The following is a 21,561-nucleotide window of genomic DNA, read 5'->3' as shown; positions in this document are numbered from 1 at the left end:
AAAAACAGAAAAAAATGGTGACATGGAACCAAAAGAAAAAAGTCACACCCTGGTCGGTTTGGCTCAGCAGTTACAGCACTGGCCTTCAGACCGAAGGATCTCAGGTTCAATTCCTAGTCAAGGGCACATACCTGGGTTTCAGATTCGATCCCTGGCCACAGTTGAAGGTTGAAGTTATGCAAGAGGCAACCCATTGGTGTGTCACTCTCACATCAATGTTTCTCTCTCTCTCTCTCTCTCTCTCTCTCTCTCTCTCTCTCTCTCTCTCTCCTTCTCTCCTTCTCTCCCTTCTACTCCGTCTAAAAATCAATGGAAAAATATCCTCCATGAGGATTAACAAAAACACACAATTTTTAAAATTCAAGTCATTGCCCCGCTGGTGTGGCTCAGGGATTGAGCGTCGTCCCATGCACTGAGAGGCCCGGTTTGATTCCTGGTCAGCGCACATGCCTGTGTTGCAGGTTTGTTCCCAGTGGGGGGTGTGCAGGAGGCAGCTGATCAATGTTTCTCTCTCACATCGATGTTTCTATCTCTCACGCCCTTCCTCTCTCTCTAAAAAATCAATAAAAACATTTTAAAAAATCCAAATCGCTGAAAAATGCCCGCTAGATTTCAGTTCATTGGCGGTAACTGACCACCTTAGCAAAAGCCAGAGGGGTGGGGAAGGAGGATCTTGCAAAGTGAACAAGGCTAAGGGGAGGGGTGGAGGTGGGAGCCAGAGGGGAGTGGGTAGAGCACAGAGTGGGAAAGGATACAGAGAGCTCCAATTTGCTCTTATACCCAGAGTCAATGTCAAAATAGCAGAAACGACACTTGCCTTAGCAACAGTATTCCAAAATACTGAGGCCCCACCCCACCCCCAAAAAACTAAACAGAGAAGAGGAAGAAGAGGTGGAGTTTTGGATATGACTTGCATTTTATATTCATAATTTGGTTGACACTAACCCCAACTCACTTCCTTTTCCGCTTTGAAGACTGGCAAGAAGTACCCACAAAAATGATGGGAAAGAGAAGGGGAGGTGGGAGCCTGCACCGCCCATCTTTGTGGCTATCATTCCACTGTACCTTTCAGCATTTTGACAGCAACCTGGATGGAGACTTCTGTTTTACTAATTCCATAAGCTGTTGCATTCATCACTTTTCCAAAAGCACCCGATCCTAGCACCTTCCCTGCAAGAGAAATGGTGACTGAGTGCAGGCTCAAGATTTTCCCACAGAAAGGAAACACTACAGAAACATCTGGAACATGGGATTCTTACCAAATTCTAAATTTTCTCTTGGAAACTCCCATTTGAGATCATATTCATAGTCTCTGAAATCAATGTAGAAGTACTCATTATCCAAGGAACCGGTCACCTGTATCATCTGCAGTTGGCTTTCATACCTTAATTGCTTCAGAGATGAAATAATGAGTCCATTAGCAACAGGCAACTCTTCAGAAATAGGAAACCATGATAAATGTTTACCTTTGAGTGTTTGTTTTCTTTTTACCTTTTTGTACTTGTGACAGATTAGCATGGTTAAAACAGCAATGAAGGGGAGACAGAGCCCGATGGTCGCATAGAATGAGACGTTGTCCTGGAAGAAAGGGAAGGGGCCTGCAACAAGAAAGCAATGACGGCATTCCTGGTCAATCAATATGATCGGGTGCTCATGATCTCACATCCTGTTTGAGCCACCAGGACCTGTGGCCTTACAAGCTGTCTGCAAATATTCCACTCCCCACGGAAAATCAGGTGATGGCCATGTGAAGTAAGTTTCCTTCCTAGAAAATTTGAAATGATCCTGAACTCATTCTTAGAGATTGCAAGAATTACAGTAAACCCTCGATTTTCTGGACCTCGATTTAACGGACTTTGGATTTAACAGACAAAATTTTCGGTCTGTATGTCATATGTGAATATTAACACACTGTTAATTTTAAAATGCTTTTAACCAAGATTTGCTTATAATTAAATTAACAGGTTTTTTTTGTTATGAATTCATTGTTATTTTTAACAAATTTTAGCAAATAGGCCATATGTTGGAAAAAAAAACACTGTAGTAATTTTGCTGACATAAATAAATATTACATATCTACAACTATAGTCTCTCTCTCTCTCACGCTCTCTCTCTCTCTCTCTCTCTATATATATATATATATATATATATATATATATATATATATTTTATCCTCACCCAAGGACATTTTTGCATTTATCTTCAGATAGAGCCGGAGGGAGGGAGAGAAACATCGATGTGAGAGAGACACATCAATTGGTTGCCACCCACACGACCCCAATCGGGGCCGGGGACAAACCACAACAGAGGTACGTGCTCTTAGAGGGAATTGAACCCAGGACTCTCTGGTCTGCAGGCTGGTGCTTTAACCATGAGCCAAACCGGCCAGGGCATACATATTTAAATCCAAGAGTCACCATTCATATACAATGTTTGACGAATGATTAGCATGTGATCACACCGCATCACTGGAGGTAATTGGTTCTGCTGTTGTGTGGTGTGACTTTCTGCAGCAGTTTTAATGTAAGATATTCCCATGTGTGCTAAGCCATGCCCCAGCCGTGGGCATTTGTTTACTCTCGGTGACTGGTGACTGCACACATTTACTAGATCTATTCAGTATCAATTAAAATTACAATAATAGCCTTGGCCAAAGTGGCTCAGCGGTTGGAGTGTCAGCCCGTGCACCCAAGGGTCACAGGTTTGATTACCGTCCAGGTAGGTACCTGGGTTGCAGGTTCATTCCCCGGCCTGGTCTGGGAGAGTGCAGGAGGCAACCAATCAATGTGTCTCTCTCACATTGATGCTTCTCTTCCTCTCTTCCTGTCTCTCTCCCCCTTCCTCCACTTTCTAAAAATCAATGGAAAAAAATATCCTCAGGTGAAGATTAACCAAAAAAAAAAAAAATTATAGTAATACATATAGAAAACTTTTTTGTGAAATTAGACTTTTCATAGATACTTAATTTGAATTGCACAAAAGTGTCTACATAAGTAAAAACAGGTAAACTAACTAATTTGTCAAATTTTTAACATACGCCTTTAGAAAACCTACTTTATTATATAAAGGACTTTTGGCTTTAACAGACACCCCTCGACCGAATTAGTCCATTATATGGAGGTTTTACTGTACATCTATTTAAACCCACAGGGTAAACAAGCCAGATTTTAAAAAGATATTGAAGATATTATATTGTATGAATGTGGGTGAAGTTAGTTAAAGGATGCTAATGATTCTGAATGGTAAGTGTAAGCGACCAGGTTTCAGAATTAATTTAGGATGGCTCTAAAAAAACAAAACTAAAAATTATTAAACAACAAGCTAACGGCAAATAAAGAGATTAAGCCAAAGGGAAAATGGTAGCAACTGTGCATTACTCAATCTAACAGTGGGTCTTTGGGGAGTTGTTCACTGTTCTGGGAGTTTATGGTTCTACCTACATCCCTCATGAGTCATAACAACGTTATGCAGAAGTCATTGTGCCCCCGAACTACACAACAGTGTACTGCCGGACTCAAAAAGCCTTCTTGCATCACGCCCTGAACCTATAAATTCTTGCAAAATTCCCCAAATAAAAGTGAACAACAGGAACTAACTTCTAGTGGGGAATTCCCGAAGGGACTCCACTACAGTAGCCGCTGCTGCGTACCTGGCGCAGTTAACAGGATCGTTTCACAAGACGTGCCCAGGGAATTGTACGCACAGCACCTCACCAGGGACCCTTTGACAGCCTCACTCGTGTTCAGAGTACTGCTCGATATCCACTGTCCAAACACTTTTCTGGTAGCCTTCCCACTCCAGATCCCTTCTGTGATTTCCTCCGTGCAGCTGAAAAGCAACGGCAGAGAAGTCAGAGAGGTGGGTTGTCCTCAGATCGGAGTTCGGGCTTCTCTAGCGAGCGAGAAAAGAGACTCATCTATCTCCTAAGTTATCAGCAACAATCTATGACCGCGTAGTTACGGGGGGCTCAGAAGGTAAGCATTTTAAACACTTCATCCTAAGGAAGGGCCAATGTGCCAGCGAGAGTGCGTTTCACGGTCTTAGGTAAGCGACGCCCGAGTCTGGGTTATTACTTGGGAGGCTCGTCTGCGCATTTCTTCCAGCTCCAAGACGGCAATGGGTATCCATCCGAGGAACAAGTCACCTGGCTTGCTGACAGCTCGGCCAGCACCTGAGGTTTCCCTGTAGAAAATAACATGGAAAATAAGTTCACATAGTACTGTATTTTCCAGAAATAGTTTCAAAGTCAGCCTCACGTAGGCTGCCCATTCACTCCAAGCGATTGGTTCTTCGGGGAGGGTGTCTCACGCAAGATGACACAAGACCCCGGGTCACTGCTTCGTTCCCACGTGCAACCTTCTGCCCAGGCAGCCCTACCGCCCATCTGCAGAACCTTCACTGCTGGGCTCCGTGGGGAGGTACGTGGGGAGCTAGGGTGGAGCCCTCTATCTAACTGAACACCTCAAAATGATTCTTAGTTTCAGAAGCATCTGCAAAAATTCCATCTTTTTGTAGATCAGAGAAACAAAAAGTATTAAAACAAGTGAATGGTTCTTGGGCATTCTTTAAAAAGACCTTTCAAAGTACCAAAGTCAACAGTCACAACATTAAACACATTTACAGAGCACGTGGAATAAGTCTCTTAGCTTCAGAAGATGAACACAGAAAGAGAAATATGTATAAACAAAGCCAGGAGGTACGAAAGTGAAATTTCAAAACGCTTTGATATATACAGTCGTCCCTCGCCACTTCGCGCTTTGACTTTCCCCGCTTCACTCTATCGCGGTTTTTTCAAATACATTTATTAAAAAGTTGATCGAGACAGGGAAAACGATACAGCGTGCGCTCAATTGTCTGAGTCAATTATACACCCCTGTATTACAATTACATTTAAAATTCCTGTACAGCCCTGGCCGGTTTGGCTCAGCGGTTAGATTGTCAGCTTGCGGTCCACAGAGACCCGGGTTCGGTTCCCACTAAGGGCGTGTACCTTGGCTGCAGTTTGTCCCCGGCCCTGGTTGGGTCATGTGGGTGGCGGCCACTCGATGTGTCCCTTTCACATCGATGTTTCTCTCTCTTCCTCTCTCTCCTTCCCGCTCTATCTGAGTAAAAAATGGAAAAATGTCCTCGGGTGAGGATAAAAAAAAAAAAAAAATTCCTGTACATATGGACTGCAGGCCTATGTATTCGAGCGCCCCAGGAATCCTTCAACGCCAGGTGCAACCACTAGAGTCTGGATCGGATTAACGCGATAAACGAGGGACGACTGTAAAGAGTTTTACAGCATTGCTTCTAGGCAATTACTTAGCTCTTTCTGGTCATAGTAAATAGATAGCTAAAAGGTTATAAGACTGAAATTAAATTTCTTGATGATTTAACTTACTTCTTATATTCAGCGTGAATGTTTTTGTGAACTGGGCGTCATCATTTTCTGCATGGAATATGTATTCTCCTGGCTGGTGTTTGTGGTTGCAAAACTTAGATACGCTGTTTGAAAAAGAAAAACAGACTTAGCGCAGTTCTTACAGGAGGTGCTGAAGTGAAGATGGTGTGCATGGGAGGAATCTTTCTTGAGAGACTCACTCGCTAAGGTTCAATGGACAAGGAGGTGTCTGTATGCTGGGCCCTTGCTACTCAAAGTGGGGGCCGTGGACAGGCAGCATCAGCACCTGGGGTTCTCTGGGAGCTTGTTAGAAACAAAATCTCAGGCCTTGACCCAACCCTACTGACTCAGAGTCTGCATTTTAAGATGATCTCCCTGTGGTTCATATGCAAATTAACAATTGAGACACACCGATCTAGGCTAGACCTCCTCAGAGAGACAAGAAGTTTCCCGACCCTCCTGTTCTACACATTCTGGATTTAGCCCAACTTCCCAGAAATATGGAAAAAACTTCTGTAGGTGAAGGAGCCTGTAACTCCCTTGCTTTCTAAAAGAATAGCTCTCTGACATTGGTCCAAAGCAAGACCTATGACCAACCCTTGACTTAAATAGTAATTAACAGTAATAGTAATAAACTCAAGTCAACTGAGTTTGCACAAAATCTTGGACAGACTCAGTGGGTTCTAGTATCCACTTGGTGTGCCCATCAACCACTAAACACATTTTGATATGGATAACTTGATCCTGGGGGTTATCCACCATGTCCACCATGTACATGGGATGCTGGCTATTGTAGTGGGATGTGGGATAGTTAATGTAGAAGAAGTAGGGAGTGAAGACCTGTTGAATATGGCTTCATGCACTGAAGAAATAAAAAAAGTTTCGACCCTGGCTGGGTAGCTCAGTGGGTTAGAGCATTGGCCAGATACACAAAGGTGGCGTGTTCAATCTCCAGTCAGGGCACATATAAGAAGCAACAGTGAATGCATAAATAAGTGGAACAACAAGTAGATGTTTCTCTCTCTCTAAAATCTTTTTTTTTTTTTTAAGTTTTGTTCACAGAAAAAAAGTTTCCCTCAAGATTAAAAAAATGTAAGACTTTTTAATTAGGCTTCCTATATAAAGACTACTTGAAGTTGAAAGAAAGAAAGAAAGAAAGAAAGAAAGAAAGAAAGAAAGAAAGAAAGAAAGAAAGAAAGAAAGAAAGAAAGAAAGAAAGAAAGACTGACTTTGTATGGGCAAGGTAGAGATGTAAACAGGAGGACCCAGAGTGGAGGACAGTCATAAATTAGCATCTATATAGGATGCAAAAAACATATAAAATATGGCTCCAGTCCTCAGAGATATCATATCCAGGTAGGTGGACAAAACCTACAAAAACAGAATAGTTATAACATTAAACAATATAATAAGGCCAAGAGAAGATGAATGGATCAGAAGCCAGTATAGGTGAGCCACGTTCCAAAGGCTTCACAGAAGTGGGACTTGAGCTAGGTTTCAGAGATGAGTTAGTTCTAATGAGAGGGCAAAAGCACAGAGCTCCGAGGAGGAGGCAAAGGCAGGACTTAAGACATGAGATGGAAATTCATATGGCCATAAAGGAGAGTATTGGGGAGGCCGATGGGCTGAGCAGAAGTGCTTGGTGGAATGCGGTTAAAAAGAGGGTTAAATGGGTAGGAGAGAGCCAGTGATCAAGGACCTTGAAAACCCAGCTGAATTATTTAGACCTGATGGAGAAAGCAGGTGATGCCATGGACTCCTGAGCAGGGAGGATGATAGAAGTGGTATTTTAATTTAGACTGATGGCAGTAGAAAAAGTTTATTGAAGGGAAATCTGGAGGCAGTTGTTGTAACCCAGGAATTCATTCATTCATTCATTCATTCATTCATTCATTCATTCATTCATTCATGCTACCATCATTGGTAGAGCCTTTTTATGGGAGGAATCAGAACTACAACAGTGAGTTAGAAAAAAATAGATTTCTGTTCTCACGGAATTTGCAGTTTGGAAGTGAAGGCAGACAAGTCAAAAAGCAGTTACAGTATAATGTGGGAAGTCCTAGGAGAGAAGAAGTAAAAGTTCAGATTTGAACAGAGCATAAAAAGATGAGTGTAGCCTAAGACAGGGAAAATAGGAAAGGAGAGGAAAGAGCAAACCCAAGATGCAACTGGAAAAAAAGAGGAAGCAGGTGCTCAGCTGGATATGGAGATGACATGGACTAGAACACCAGTTGATGCCTAAAATTTAAGCCACTGCTTAGCAGCTGTGAGCCTGTGTTATCTGATACCAATGTTTTGCATCCTTAACTCCAAAGCTAAAAGGTAATTCTGACTGTGTGTAGCTATGCGAGAACTGATTGCTCTGACCTATCAAGTGAGCATTTAACAAGTTTTTTGCCTGCCTTGTTAACAAGGAGGCTGAAGAAGTAAAAGGAGGGTGGGAGTAGCCCTGGCCAGGTAGCTCAGTTGGTTAGAGCGTCATCCTGATATGCCAAGCTTGAGGGTTCAATCCTCAGGCAGGGCACATACAAAAATCAACCAATTAATGCATAAATAAGTGGAACAACAAATTGATGTTTCTCTCTCTCTAAAAAATTCGGTTAAAAAAATAAGGTGGGAACACAGGTGAAAAGGGGGAACGGGATTGAGAAGTACAAACTGCCAATTATAAAATAAATCACAGGGATGTAAAGCACAGCACAGGGAATAGAATGAATAGTATGTAATAACTATGTACGGTGTCAGATGAGTACTTGGACTTATTGAGGTGATCACTTCATAAGGCATATAAATGTCGAAGCACTAATGTACACCTGAAACTAATATAATATTGTATATTGACTGGAATTTTAAAAAAAATTTTTAAACTTTTTTAAAAGAAGCAAAATAGGAATTTCTTATCCTGACCTACTTCTGGACAACAAGGAGGAAATGACTGGCAAAGTAGAAGTGGTAGAAAGATTGGAGGAAAGCCAAACTATAACACTAGGGGGAAAAGTAAATACGTGATTTCCAGACTTTAGGAAGACAGACTTGAAGTGGTCCAAGAAGAGAGGGATGTGAGCCTCTGTCAGGGAAACTGTAATTCTCACTGGACAGTAGCCAAAAACCCTGAGAAGGAATGAGAGGGGAGATCAAAAGGAAGCTGTGTAGCCGACCAGGAACCACACCAAAAGCAACAATCCATTTGATAGAAAAAGAAATCACCAATACAACTATTGATTGTCATGCGGCCCATAGGAAAATGTTTTGTAAATTCTTTCCCTCCTAAGGCTTTTTTGCTGTCTTCATGGAATATCAGGCCACGGTATCAAGCAGATATCATCTCAAATGTTCACTCGTCTAGGTAGAAAAGTAGTCACATAAACTGCCTGTACACAAAGGTGAACATCCAGGTCATTTTAAACCGCTTGTCCTCTGTTTATGACAGTCAACCCTAGCAATAGAAACAACTGCGTCACTGAACCTCCTCTGTAAATTCCAAAGGGACTAACCTATTAGGTGACCGAGAGAGTCACAGCTTCCTCTTTCCCTGGTGTTTTTCTAAAAATGGTCAGCTGGCATGAGACAGGGGATGAGGGGATTGGAATTTACACTGACATAATATCTTGGTGACTAAGATGTATTCTCATCACAACTATGAAAAGGGTTTTGTCCTCTGTACAATTAAAATGCAGGCAACTTTATTTTTCATTTAGTGCCTAGAGGGAGGAATTGAGAAAGGGCAGGATCTTTCTAGTGGCTCAGGGAGTAATTAGACTATAAAGTAAAAACCCTTTACTCGAAGAAGAAATTATCGAAGTCAAATCAGGATGCAGAGAAGCATACATGAGGTGCTGGGGACGCCGAGAGCTTCTGAAACCAGAGAGCGGAGAGCTGACCACACTGGGTGCTTCACCAGCACTGAAAGGCACCCACCAGGAAGGGGGACCCCATCTTCCTCAGACCCAAGTTTCTGAGGAGGTGGCAGCAGAGTCTTTCAGGAAATTACTAAATAATTATAAAATTCTAATAATTTGGGGTATTTTTTTCCCATCAAAGTCAGAAAAGCGAAGGTATATTTGTTTGTAATTCAGTCTGTAGAGATAAGAAATTATGCAGACTAACAGATGAAATACCCTAGAACCTTTTCTCAAGGCCTGGATGTCGGGGACTGCGGAAAGTTACAGTGAAGTGAAGGGAAAACACATCCAGGCAAGCCCTCATCAGCCTGGGGTGTTTGAGGAAGTCAATTGAAGAAGAAGCTGCGAAGGTGGGGGAGCTGAGCACTGCTGGCCCACACACGCCATGACCACATCAGTTTTTTCAGCAGCAAAGTTATGACACAGACCTTTCAGTTACATATAAAAACTTGCACCGTCTCTCGCAACACTCAAATACTGTACTTCAGAAACAAAGCCCAGTTTGATACATTGTTGAATCCAGGTGGTGGGAAGGGGATGCTTACAATGCCATTCTTTCAGTTTATTGGTAAATTTGAAAATTTTTATGTTGAAAAGAACTCAGATTCTAATTTAGTCTGCCATCCCCTTTCTCAACACAGAGCCTCGTGGGAACAGCAGAAGACATTTAGAGCACTAGTGTCACATGTTTTGTTGTTTGTTTTTATGCAGTATTGTGACCATCCTTTCCGTGAAGGAGGAGGCACCATCTCCCTTTGCATTTGTAGTAAGTAGCCCATCATGCCCGGTGCATCAGTATCACCAACACACACTATAGCTCTTCAAGAACTTTTTAAAATGAAATGAACAGAGTGCTGGGTGCTGCATAAGTGGCATGTGGTCCCTGCTGTGCAAAGAGGATGCACTGACTCATCTTTGGCCCAGGCGATGCACTGAGTTGCTTTCCAGGAGTGTCAACGATTCCTTCATTCAGTAAACACCCTTTGACTGAATGAGGCATTATACAAAGATAAAGAAATGACGGAGAACCTATCCTTATGAAGCTTTTATAAATTCGCTGCGAGATTCAACACACAAGGAGCTTAACTATGTCACCAGGTCACGAGAAATGAGAGGCACACAACACTTTGGGAATCAGGATCTGGCCCTGATTCATTCACTTGGCTGGATAGTTTTAACCACTTGGGATCAGGAATACAGACTGTGATCATGGAATGAAATCAAATTAACTAGTCTACTAAATTGGCCCATGTCCCATATATCAGAAACACGGTCCGCTAATCGATGAATCTGTAAACTCTTAAGAGGTTGTACCTGGTGTCATCCAGCACAGTAGCAGTGATCCACGTGGCCTATGGCACTTAAAAGTGCCTGTGTAAATTTGAGGGGGAGGGGGAGAAACATTACCTTATTCACCCTGGTAGCCCCACACAGCATCAAGCCCATCTGAAGATATTAAGGAAATATTCGTTGAACTAAACTGAATGGATATTTTTATCTCTTTGAATAGGGTTAAAAAGAGAATCCCATAGTGCCAAGTGCTTCCCTGACACTGGGTCACAATACAAAGGGAGGGAAAGTGATAGCCCTGATATCCTTCTGAACACAGGCCTGTGGTGGCCAATTCAACTAGCAAGAGCGGGGCTGACCTACTTTCCTGCGATGATTCAGAAATGGGGTGATCCCTCTAAGGCAGTGTGTTTCAAACAGGCAATTTTTTCCTCACCAGGGTATGTGTGGCATTGTCTGGAGATAATTTTGGCTGTCATAATTGGAGTGGTGGTATTATTGACATCCAGTGGGTGGAGAGCAGGGATGCTGTTAAACACCCTACAGTACACAGGAGAGGCCCCCAGAACAAATCGTCATCCAGCCCAAGATGTCAAGAGCGCTACTGCTGAGAAACCCCGAGTTAGAGGCTGTTTATCCATCAGCATCAGCCAGGGGCCTGGGGAGAACAAAGTGCCTCTGGGTCACAGTCTGGCCTGAAACCAACTTGCATAGAATTCCTTTTAAGAGATTAGAGGCGTGCCCTGGCTGGTTTTGCCTAATGGTTAGAGCGTCGGTCCAGGGACCGAAGAGGCCTGAGTTCGGTTCCCGCCAAGGGCACGTACCTCAGTTGCGGTTTGTCCCCGGCCCACTTGGGGTTGTGTGGGTGGCAACCACTCAATGTGTCTCTCTCACGTCCATGTTTCTTTCTCTCGCTTCCTCCCGCTCTATGTGAAGATGAATGCAAAAATGTCCTCGGATGAGGATTAAAAAAAAAGATAAGAGGTATCATAGTTATAGGAAAACAAGGGGGGAAAAGTTCTTTGTTTCCTAAAGAGGGAAGGAGGAATTTCTCCCATAGGAGAACCCTGAGTACAGCTGTGCAAATCCCAGGAAAACAAAATTTTTTTCTTTAGTGTCGATTATTGGGCAATTTCTGCACCTGTGTTTTGAGAACAAATCAATACAGTGACAGGTAATGTTTTCCTGTTTGTTTTTGTTTAATCCTCACCGAGGACATTGGGACACATGGAGTAGGAGTAGCCACTTCCCACACAACCCCAACCGGGACCAGGGACAAACTGCAGCCGAGGTACGCGCCCTTAGCGGGAACCGAACCCGGGTCTCTCAGGACCGCAGGCCAACACTCTAACCACTGAGCCAAACCGGCCAGGGCTGTTTTCCTGTGTTTAAGGGGCTTTACTTCCTCAGTCCTCTGCGAACGTGCAGCGGGAGAGTGGGTTCACTCAGCTCCAGCACGTCCTCTGAAACAGGAAGCAGAGACCTGTGACTCAGAAAATGCCATGGAAACTTGCTCAGATCGGTTCTCTCCGTTTTCCCTGCAGCGGGTCATGCCATCTGAACTGCCCAGAACGCTCTCTGGCACTGTGTCCTCACATGAGCTGTCTTCGGTGTCACCTCGGTGACACCCGAACTCATCGCACATGACTGCTCCTGAGGGGTGTGGGAAGGTGGTGCAGAGCCTGGAGCTCTGCGCTGCCTCACCTGGACCCGTCGTCAAGGCCACTCTGTGTGCAAGGAAATGACTTTCGAGAGAAGGTCCATGTACATCTGCTGATTTGTGGGTATGCTTTAAACCTGACAGAAAAACAAAACTCTTCATACTGGTCAATTACATAGTCTTCACTTGTTTTGGAAGCATTTATAAACCCCTTTTCTGTGGGAAAAAAAAAAAAAAGCATTTATGGAAACATATTGAGAAGATAAACACATTTTTATTCATCAGTTTAATGCAAGAAAACCCATGCCGCGGGTCAGATTTGCTCATCTAAGAAAGGCAGGAGGCCTATCCAGTTATAAGCCCGAGCTTATCACCTTCTGAAGTCAAGATTCCTCTAAGAAGTAAATGTAAATAATTGACTCTCCTCCTCCCCAAAATGTACTAATAAACCTATAGATTTTTGCAGACAATTTCAAAAGGTTGTAAGGGCTCCCCTAGCCCAGCAGACCATGCCAGAGTAAGGCTCCTCAGTCGGACTGGCTCTCTTGGTGACACATGCCACACAGAGTAACCTGGGGCACAAGTGAAAAGGACAATCTAGCCAGCAATATGCACAAGGCTCCCCTGTGGAACCCCTCCTTATCAGTGTGATAAGAGAATCACCTCATTTCTTAGCATTTTCATTACGGCTGAAGGCTGACATGCCACCTAATCTGAAATTACTAAAAAAGCATGATTATTTTTAAATCCTCTATATTGCCCTGGCGGGTTTGACTCAGCGGTTAGATAGTCAGCCTTTGGACCTAAGGGTCTCGAGTTCCATTCCCAGTCAAGGGCACACACCTGAGTTGCAGGTTTCAATCCCAGACCCCATGTGTGGGAGGCAACCAATCAGTGTGTCTCTTTCACATCGATGTTGCTCTCTCTCTCTCTCTCTTTCTGTGTGTGTGTGTGTGTGTGTGTGTTTCTCCCTCCCTTTCACTCTGTCTAAAAATCAATGGAAAGTTATCCTTGGTTGAGGATTAACAACAACAACAAAAACCCTCCATCTTCCACCCGAATTTCAATGCATCTAGGTGCTGCCCAGGTCTCCCAGTCCTTAGAACAAGCATTTATTAACTGCCTGTTTTGTGTCAGACTCTCTTCCAGGTTCTGGGACTACAAGAATAAAAGGAATTATTCCTATCCTTAAGGAACTTCTACTGGAAGACAAAATTCCGCAGACAGTCACATTACAATGGCGTAAGTACGACGACAGTGACCTTCAAGTGGGATTGGTTTAACCGGAAAAGGGAGTGAGCAGCTTATGTTCGCAAAGCTGTTCTGACTGTGTCTTTCTCAGCTTTTTGACACTGACATTATATTGAAATCAGAATTCGCAGCACATACCTCAGAGTTCACATCAAAGCAACTAAAAATATGAATAAAGGTTGCATAAGCAGCCTGCATTACCTACGATGGTAACCAAAGCTGACTGACTGGGATGCTTGGAAGAGTAACAAGTGTAATATCCAGTGTCGTTTCTTCCCACTGATGATACAAAAGCAAACAGAATCCGTATCATAGTTCTGTTTGTGGAATAGGTACTCATCTCAAAGTAGCTGCCCTAGGTTTTAATAAAACAAAATGGATTTAATGATTTCAGCCTGGACTGTCAGTTGGCTGTTCTGCATTTTCAGAAGCAAGCGCATCATAGTACCTCCTCCAGTGCTTCAGTTCCTAACTTCAGGGTGAGCCCGAATCCGTGGTTCACGTGAATAGCTTTGCACCTGATCCACAAGGGTTCCCCCACTTTAAGAAATAACTGTGGCAGTGTGGTCTGAGGCCTCTGATTTAGATCTAGAAGACGAAAACATCCCAAGAAAAGAAGTGATTATTAATTGCAAAAGACATGCCGAACGTTCTGAAGAACAAAGATTTTAACACCGTCGCACATGTTACAAACTTTTCATTATTTCATTCATCTTTAAAAATGAATAAATTAATAAACACATTTTATTTTGTATTAAATCTTATAGCACTTACAGAATCCATAATATTACATTTAAAGTGGTCCGAAGGGATCATAGAATTTCTGAAGTCCAGACCGTTTCCTAGGAATGGTTACTGAAGACAGAAATATATACCATTGTGGTCTTACCTATAGTGAAAAGCTTAGTACACTCCCTGCCCAGCTCATTTCTTGCACAGCATGTTATGTCCGTTCCAAATAACTCATGAAGTACACTTTCCTCCTTTGTAACAACAGCTGGACTTTCTCCTTTGCAGCTACAATTAGAAAATAAATGTCATTTGACTAAACATGTTTTAAAATTGCAAATGAATGTTCAGAAGAACAACAAAGTGACAGGTTCTAGAGCCTGTTGTAAGAGCCTGTTTCAGAGTGCAAAGACGGAGCAGGTCAAAGGGCAAACAAAAACCCACATTTGTGATTACATCAGAGTTCATGGGGAACTGGCTATTATCTCAACAATGACAATAACACTAGAGAGGATTACATAATAAAATAATCTCACATTTTTTGTGTGTTTGGTGACTTCTTTGTAGTTGTTTCGAGAGAGCGAGAGAGAAAGAATTAAGACAGAACATAAAAGTGAGCCCAGCTGGTGTGGCTCAGTGGTTGAGCGTGGACCCATACACCAAGAGGTCGCCAGTTCAATTCCGGGTCAGGGCACATGCCCAGGTTGTGGGCCTGATCCCCAGTGGGAGGCATACAAGAGGCGGCCAATTGATGTTCTCTCTCATCGTTTTTATCTCTCTCTCCCTCTCGATTCCTCTCTAAAATCAATAAAGAAAAAAAAATAAAAAATAAAAAGAAGACAAAAGTGGGGGAGGAAAAGAGAAAAGAAAAGCATGATTAAGCTTTATAATACAGCTTAACAAAGGTAGTTCTTTTCTCTGAAGCCCAGTAGGGGCCAACCAGTGAGAGGGAGAGTAGCAAAAGTCATCAGTTCCCAGAGCCATCAGGAGAGAGCCAAGGTGCCCCTCCCAGGGGACACGAGCCAGCTTGAGGATTGGGCGGAGCCCCTTCCCTCTCCTCCCTCAGTGGAGGATGGTCTTGGTCCTCCTGAGAGCTTCCCAGAGCAGATACACTCTTGGAGTCTGTAAAGTCCCTTTTCTCCTCTTTATCACTTTAGTCAGGTGTGTTCTTTTCTTTGCTTACGCATCATTCCTTGAGGGCTTTTTTTTTTCTTATTATAATGACACAGGATAGTAAGAAGCTAGGAAAATTCCTTGGCAAGTGGAATGGGGAAACTTAACAAACTGAACAAACTGGCCAAGCAATTTACAGCCAGATGATAAATTTCAAGGTCTTATCTTTCCCAACCAAGGATACTTAGGAGCCAGTGGTTTACACATTCCAGACCAGGCGCCAAAGGGCAGACCCGCCTGGGTCACGTCCCTCTTCGGTGACATTCTTCGAAGGTGAAACTGACCAGAGAATGACCCTGACCCCTCTATTTACTCATTTTGACAAATCAGCAAGTTGAAGGACACACCTGGAGAGCTGATGAATATTCTATTGAGACCCGCCTCTGAGATCTCCCCTAAAATTTCTGCCTTTAGAAAACAGCTACAAAACCCTTAAGATAAAGGAAGCCTGTGTGTGCTCTCCTGGGCGTATGCTCACATCCCTCCTTTCCTCGTGTACTTTTGCTCTTTCTCCTAAGCAGTAAGGGTCCCCATGAGACTTGCAACCAGGGGAGCAATGGGCAGCAGCAGCTCATCTGGGACTATCCCCCTGAACCTGTCTCCAAGGCCGCTTTTTTCTGACTTTTCAGTGAGCTAAAAGCAGCCCACCCTTGACCCACTTATGTCACTGTGACTTGTACTTCTCATGAGTCCACGCAGCCCCATGTGGCTCACTTCTTTCCTATAACCTTTCTAGAGAGCCAAAGCAGCCCCACCTAGGCTGTCCTGTTGTTTCTACACTAAGCCTTTCCTTTGTTTCACTGGCCCCAGCTTTAATAAACATACTCTCAAATCACCTGGATTCCTGCGGTGAAATCTGTCAAGAACCCACATGCTACTGGCCAGCCCAAGGCAGATCTGCTCTGGGCCCCAGGCCCTTTCCAGGGACAATAAACAATAGTTTGGGTTCAGTGTAGGAATTTTGGAGATTTTAGAAAAGAAAAAAAAGAGTTTTAAATTACCCAGATCTTGGTGTGTAGCTTTCTAATTGTTTCCGTTGTCTATACAAAACCACATTACTTATGTCTATACAGGTAATCTCTTTTTCTTTTCCATCTAAAATTTGGGATCACATGTATATCATTTCTTTTTCTCCTCTTTAGTCCCATTTTTTAATAAAAGTCATTTATTAAATTTTAATTAGTTAACATTGCATAAATTCTTACTTTGTGAAAATTTAGCTATTGCCCATTCAAAAACCAAAAGTAAGCAGTGATATGGTACTTACTGTCTGCCAGGCACAGTTTTTTGTGTTTCAAACATTTCAATTCATTTAATCACCAGGGCAATCTTATAAGGTAAGTACTGTTACTGTCCCCATTCTTCTGATGACAAAGGAGATTAAGTAACATGCTCAAGGCCACACAGGTAGTAAGCAAACAAGGGTTCAAACTAAGGTGAGATTCTGTGTCTTTAAACAACCAGATTAAACTGCTCTTCCAAAATAAACAGAATGATCACAAATTACACATTTATTCGCAGGGAATTACTTATGGAGAACGACACACTAAAATCCACACCTTTCTTTTTCCCCAACCAAATGCTCAGGGAGCTAACAAACCTGTAACTTTAAAGGCTTTTATCTGTGTTGTACCCCGTCCTGGGAGGACCCTGCAGCTCAGTGAGGCGACATGGGAGGGCACCAAAACGCCTCCTTACTAACAGGGCGCCCCCTCGCTCCCTGAAAGTTCGTGCTAACCATTCTTGAAAGAGCCCAAGTTTCCTGTTAACATGGTGACAAGTTCAACTGTATATCCAGTATGATGTTAACTGTATTAGAAAATGACAAAATAAAGATAGGAATCATAGCAGTTATCTCTGTACACACGTCGTACCTTTCACTCTGTGAATCACAAAACACCCATTCCACGGTTGGTTCTGGAATGCTCTCAGATATGCAGACCAGGGCGTCTTGATTTTCCATTTTTCTAAAGTACGGTCTCCTTAACGTGTAAAGCAGTGTATCTAAAGCATCACAAATCATTAACATTTTAATATTTTAAAAATAATTGTCTTAGCAGCCCCTCAAAAAAAATCTGTATCATTAAGAAAAGCTAGCATTTTATAACATAGCAGTGTCTTCTGCTCCTCTCCAAATATATATAAAAATATAACCCCTCCTCACCAACATTCAACTCTGGCAGAGACACCAACTTTAGCATTTATGCTCTTAGCCAGCTTCCTTGGGCATTTCATAAATCCACAGCCACAGAAAGACAAGTGGAGTGAAGCCATTGTGAAAATACAAATAGTGATACACATAGGGGAAAAAAAACTGAAAATAACACAAAGTTGAAAACCCATACTTATATAGTTTAAGACCTAAACTTCTTCCCATAATTTTATCTAGATCTAGGCAGAAATACACAAATTTAAAAATGCAGAAGTATGATAGGATGAAGTTAGAACTGGAACTCAATAAAATGTCACTTGTAATTGAAAAAATAAAATGTTTAAAAAAGAACTGGAACTGAATTGAGAGGTTAGGTTTAACCTCCTGTTCACACCAGACCATCACACCCCCCTCCCCCATCTGCCACTCCCTCGATGCCCAAAATATATAAGCTTTCTTTCTACTTCTGCTTAGATGTCTTTAAGAACAAGAGTTCACTGCCTCCCTGAGTAGGTTCTTACATTTTTCAACAAACCTTTTTTCAAAAGAAATTTTCCCTATGCAAAATTCCAATCTCCCATCCTATAATAAATTTTACCTTAAAGTATTATATAATACTGTGTGTGTGTGTGTGTGTGTGTGTGTGTACATATATACACAAAATAATATTTGAATTTTAAATTTTGGGGCATAATAATAACTAATACCCATGGACCCATACTCAGCTTAATAAGAGAAATTTTTTCTTGTTAATTCTCACCCAAGGATATTTTTCCACTGATTTTTAGAAAGTGGAAGGGAGAGAGAGAGAGAGGGAGGAGAGAGAGAAACATCAATGTGAGAGAGACACATTGATTGGTTGTCCAACTGGAGCCCGGGATAGAACATGCGACCCTTTGTTGCTCGGGCTGAGCTCTAACCACAAAACCACACCAGCCAGGTCAATAACCAGAATATTAATAAACACCTTTGAATCTATTTCTGTGCTCTTCTTATCTCTCAACCCTAGGTAACCTTAATCCTGAATTTTGTGTTTATTGTTCCAGTATGTTTTAAAATGCTGTAACCACCCTGCTCGGTTGGGTGGGACATCTTCCTGTACACCAAAATGCGGGTTTAATTCCCAGTGAGGGCAGATACCTACTGTCCTGGTGTCGGTTGCAGGTCTGACCCCCAGTCCAGGCTCCTACAGGAGGCAACAGATCAATGTTTCTCTCTCACATTGATTTCTCTCTTTCTCAAAAAAAATAATAACAATAAAATTAATGTTTTCACCACATAGACATGTGGCCCTACACAATATATTAGTTTCTTTTATTCGTTTTTGAGTTTCAACAGAAGGTATCATTCAGTATGTGGTCTCGCACTTGAATTTTAATCCAAAGTTATGTTTTTAGTTCATCCATGGCTCTGCATGTAGCTATACTTGATTCTTTTTCATTTCACTACTACATAGTATTCCATGGGTGAATATATCAGTCTATGACTCTGTTTCCTTGCAGTGGACATTTGGGTGGTTTCCAGTGTTTCTGTATTACCAGCAATGGCGCTACGAATACTCTGCGTTCCTGCTGAGGCAGAGTGTACGTTCTCAGTCATCCCGCAGGAGCAGAACGCCTGGTTCGCAGGGCATGAGCACGTTCAGTTCTACACATGACGGCAATCTGTCCCCAACGTGGCTGTGCTAATTTCCACTTACACAGCAGGACGTGAGATCGCCTCGTGCTCTGCATACTCACCAGGACTCTGAATTCTCAACAGTCTTCTGGGTATAAAATGATATCCTGTTGTGGTATTAATTTGCATGTTTTATTATTAATTTAACATATTCATTGACCATTTAGTTTCCATATTCTGAAAAGAAATGACCACTTATGTCTTCTGTTCATTTTTCTACTGTTTTATTCTTATTATTGATTTATAGGAGCTCTCTAGCTATTATAATGATTAATCCTTTGTTGATTATGTGAGTTGCAAATATTCCATTTCCTGGTGGTTTGTACATTCTCTCCCTGTAATTTGTCACCATTGGTCCCAATTTTACCCTCTAGAACAATTTTTTTTTAAATGTAGCTTTGCTTTCACATGAAAATCTTTCATATATTTAAAATCAGAAACCAATCACTTTGTAAGTTATATAAATGTTTAACCACTATGCTGTATATCTGAAGCTAATATAATATTAGATGTCAACTGTAATTGAAAAATAAAACAATAAAAATATTTTCTACTAAAAGAAAAAAATCGGAAACCAAGGTCAAGGGTGATCATTACTATCCAAGTTACTCTGACCAGTTAGACCAGGTTTCCCGGCTCAGATGCCTGCAGAATGTCCTCTGCATCTCCCGCAACAATCTTCTCCTCTCCTCAAAACACTGCCTTCTCCGTGCTAACCACTCCCAGTTCCTTCCACTGTGCCCGACTTAAGAATTCCAAGTTCTTCACTATCCTGATTGTTCTGTTTTGTCAATATTCATCTGGAAAAAAAAGAGAACTGAAGATAATAATCTTCTACTAATTTCCTTAAGCTCAACATTATACTGTCATGAACACTGTCAAGGTTCAGATTTCCTTTTTTAGCAACCATGCCATAATGTCAGTTAACACAGAACTTGTGGTTCACTGAACTGTTTTCTCTTTTTCACCAACTCTGGCCAAGTCTCTCCCACCTGGTTTTTTTGAAACTCACCACCCAGAAGAATGCTAAAAACAATTTACAATTTACTTGAATAATTGTTGTTAACATTTTTTATTCTGTAAATCTTAATTGAAAAGAAGATATTCTAAATATAGCCTGGCCAGTTTGGCTCAGTAGAGTATCAGCCCTCAGACCAAAGGGTCACAGGTTGGATTCCTGGTCCAGGACATGTACCTGGGTTGCAGGTTCAATCCCTGGCCCAGGCAGGGTCGTGCAGGATGCAACCAATCGATGTGGCTCTCTCATATTGACGTCTCTCTCTCTCTCTCAAACTTTTCCTCCCTCCCACTTCATCTAAAAAAAAAAAAAAAAATCAATGGAAAAATATCCTCAGGTGAGGATTAAAAAAATGACAACTTTGGTTCCTCAGTCACATGGGTTACATTTCAAGTGTTCAACAGCCACACGTGGCCAGTGGCTACCACATTGGAAAGAGCAGACATTTTCACAGTCCCAGAGACGATGACTAGTGCTGAGATCTGACAATCCCTGAGGTGTGTGTTTGTATCCCTGTTTTACAGATACAAAAAGCGAGACTCAGAGTGATTAAGTGACCTGCCAGAGGTGGTCAGATCCAGAATAGATTCCAAGATCAAAATGTTTTCCATTCCTTCCCTGTCAGCCATCTGTCACTAAAAAAAAGGGAGGGGCCTCAATAGAGGGTGTCCCGGGTTTTTCAGAGCGCTAATTCTGATAGTCCACGGGTCAGGTCAGTCTCCACAGGTCACACAGATGGCCGAAGTGAATTCACTCAGTTCAACAACACGCAGAGGGGAATCTGTGCACTGGGTCCAGAGCAGCTGGGAAAAGCTCCCGGGTCCTAAGCAACGTCAGGGTCTGTTGTAAAGACCTGGTAGCAAGGTGCACTTACTTCTTATACTCACTGTAAACAATACGGTGTAATTGGTCACTTCACTCTGAATAAAAAGTAGGTATTCTCCAGCTTGGGTTTCTGTCATTTTCAAAATGAACAAGGACACAACTCCTCTGAAAAACAAGAAAGAGAACTGATTGTTTTGAAAAATGTGTGAAACTAAAACCATAAAATTTCATACTGAGTCAGAAGGCGGCTCGGTGTCTCCCGTATTCCATCCCTGACCGCGGCACACACGCTTGCTCTGTGGAGGACACAGCCTCTGTCACACGCCCAGCACTCAGCCTGGGCCTTGTTAGTCTGACCTTGACTTTTAACCAGTCCCTTGAGAGTGCAAGACCTCCATTCCAGCACCTTCACCTCATGCTGCCCAAGCCCCGTGCAGGGAAACATTCCATCCAAAAGCACACAGGCACAGTGGTGAGCTCCTGCAGACAACCACAAAGCAC

The 21,561-nt window shown here is 42.4% G+C and overlaps 1 protein-coding gene across 2 annotated transcripts in view; it reads right to left on the bottom strand.

Moving 5' to 3' along the window:
• Positions 1-21,561, bottom strand: part of FLT3 (fms related receptor tyrosine kinase 3) — a 67,438-nt gene that overhangs the window by 20,691 nt on the left and 25,186 nt on the right. For both annotated transcript variants that reach the window (XM_036253097.1, XM_036253098.1), the window contains 12 exons: positions 21,110-21,225; positions 17,263-17,392; positions 14,376-14,503; positions 13,935-14,074; positions 13,688-13,841; positions 12,280-12,451; positions 5,384-5,487; positions 4,074-4,182; positions 3,650-3,828; positions 1,492-1,598; positions 1,260-1,392; positions 1,066-1,170 (listed from right to left, as the gene is read on the bottom strand). In XM_036253097.1, the coding sequence (XP_036108990.1) occupies positions 1,066-1,170; positions 1,260-1,392; positions 1,492-1,598; positions 3,650-3,828; positions 4,074-4,182; positions 5,384-5,487; positions 12,280-12,451; positions 13,688-13,841; positions 13,935-14,074; positions 14,376-14,503; positions 17,263-17,392; positions 21,110-21,225 (1,577 nt within the window). The remainder of the gene's footprint in view (positions 1-1,065; positions 1,171-1,259; positions 1,393-1,491; positions 1,599-3,649; positions 3,829-4,073; positions 4,183-5,383; positions 5,488-12,279; positions 12,452-13,687; positions 13,842-13,934; positions 14,075-14,375; positions 14,504-17,262; positions 17,393-21,109; positions 21,226-21,561) is intronic.

This window comes from Molossus molossus, unplaced genomic scaffold (genome assembly GCF_014108415.1).
Source record: "Molossus molossus isolate mMolMol1 unplaced genomic scaffold, mMolMol1.p scaffold_m16_p_10, whole genome shotgun sequence".
Classification (NCBI taxonomy): Eukaryota; Metazoa; Chordata; class Mammalia; order Chiroptera; family Molossidae; genus Molossus; species Molossus molossus.
The sequence above is the reverse complement of the archived record's forward strand: the minus strand, read 5'-3'. Positions and strand labels throughout refer to the sequence as shown.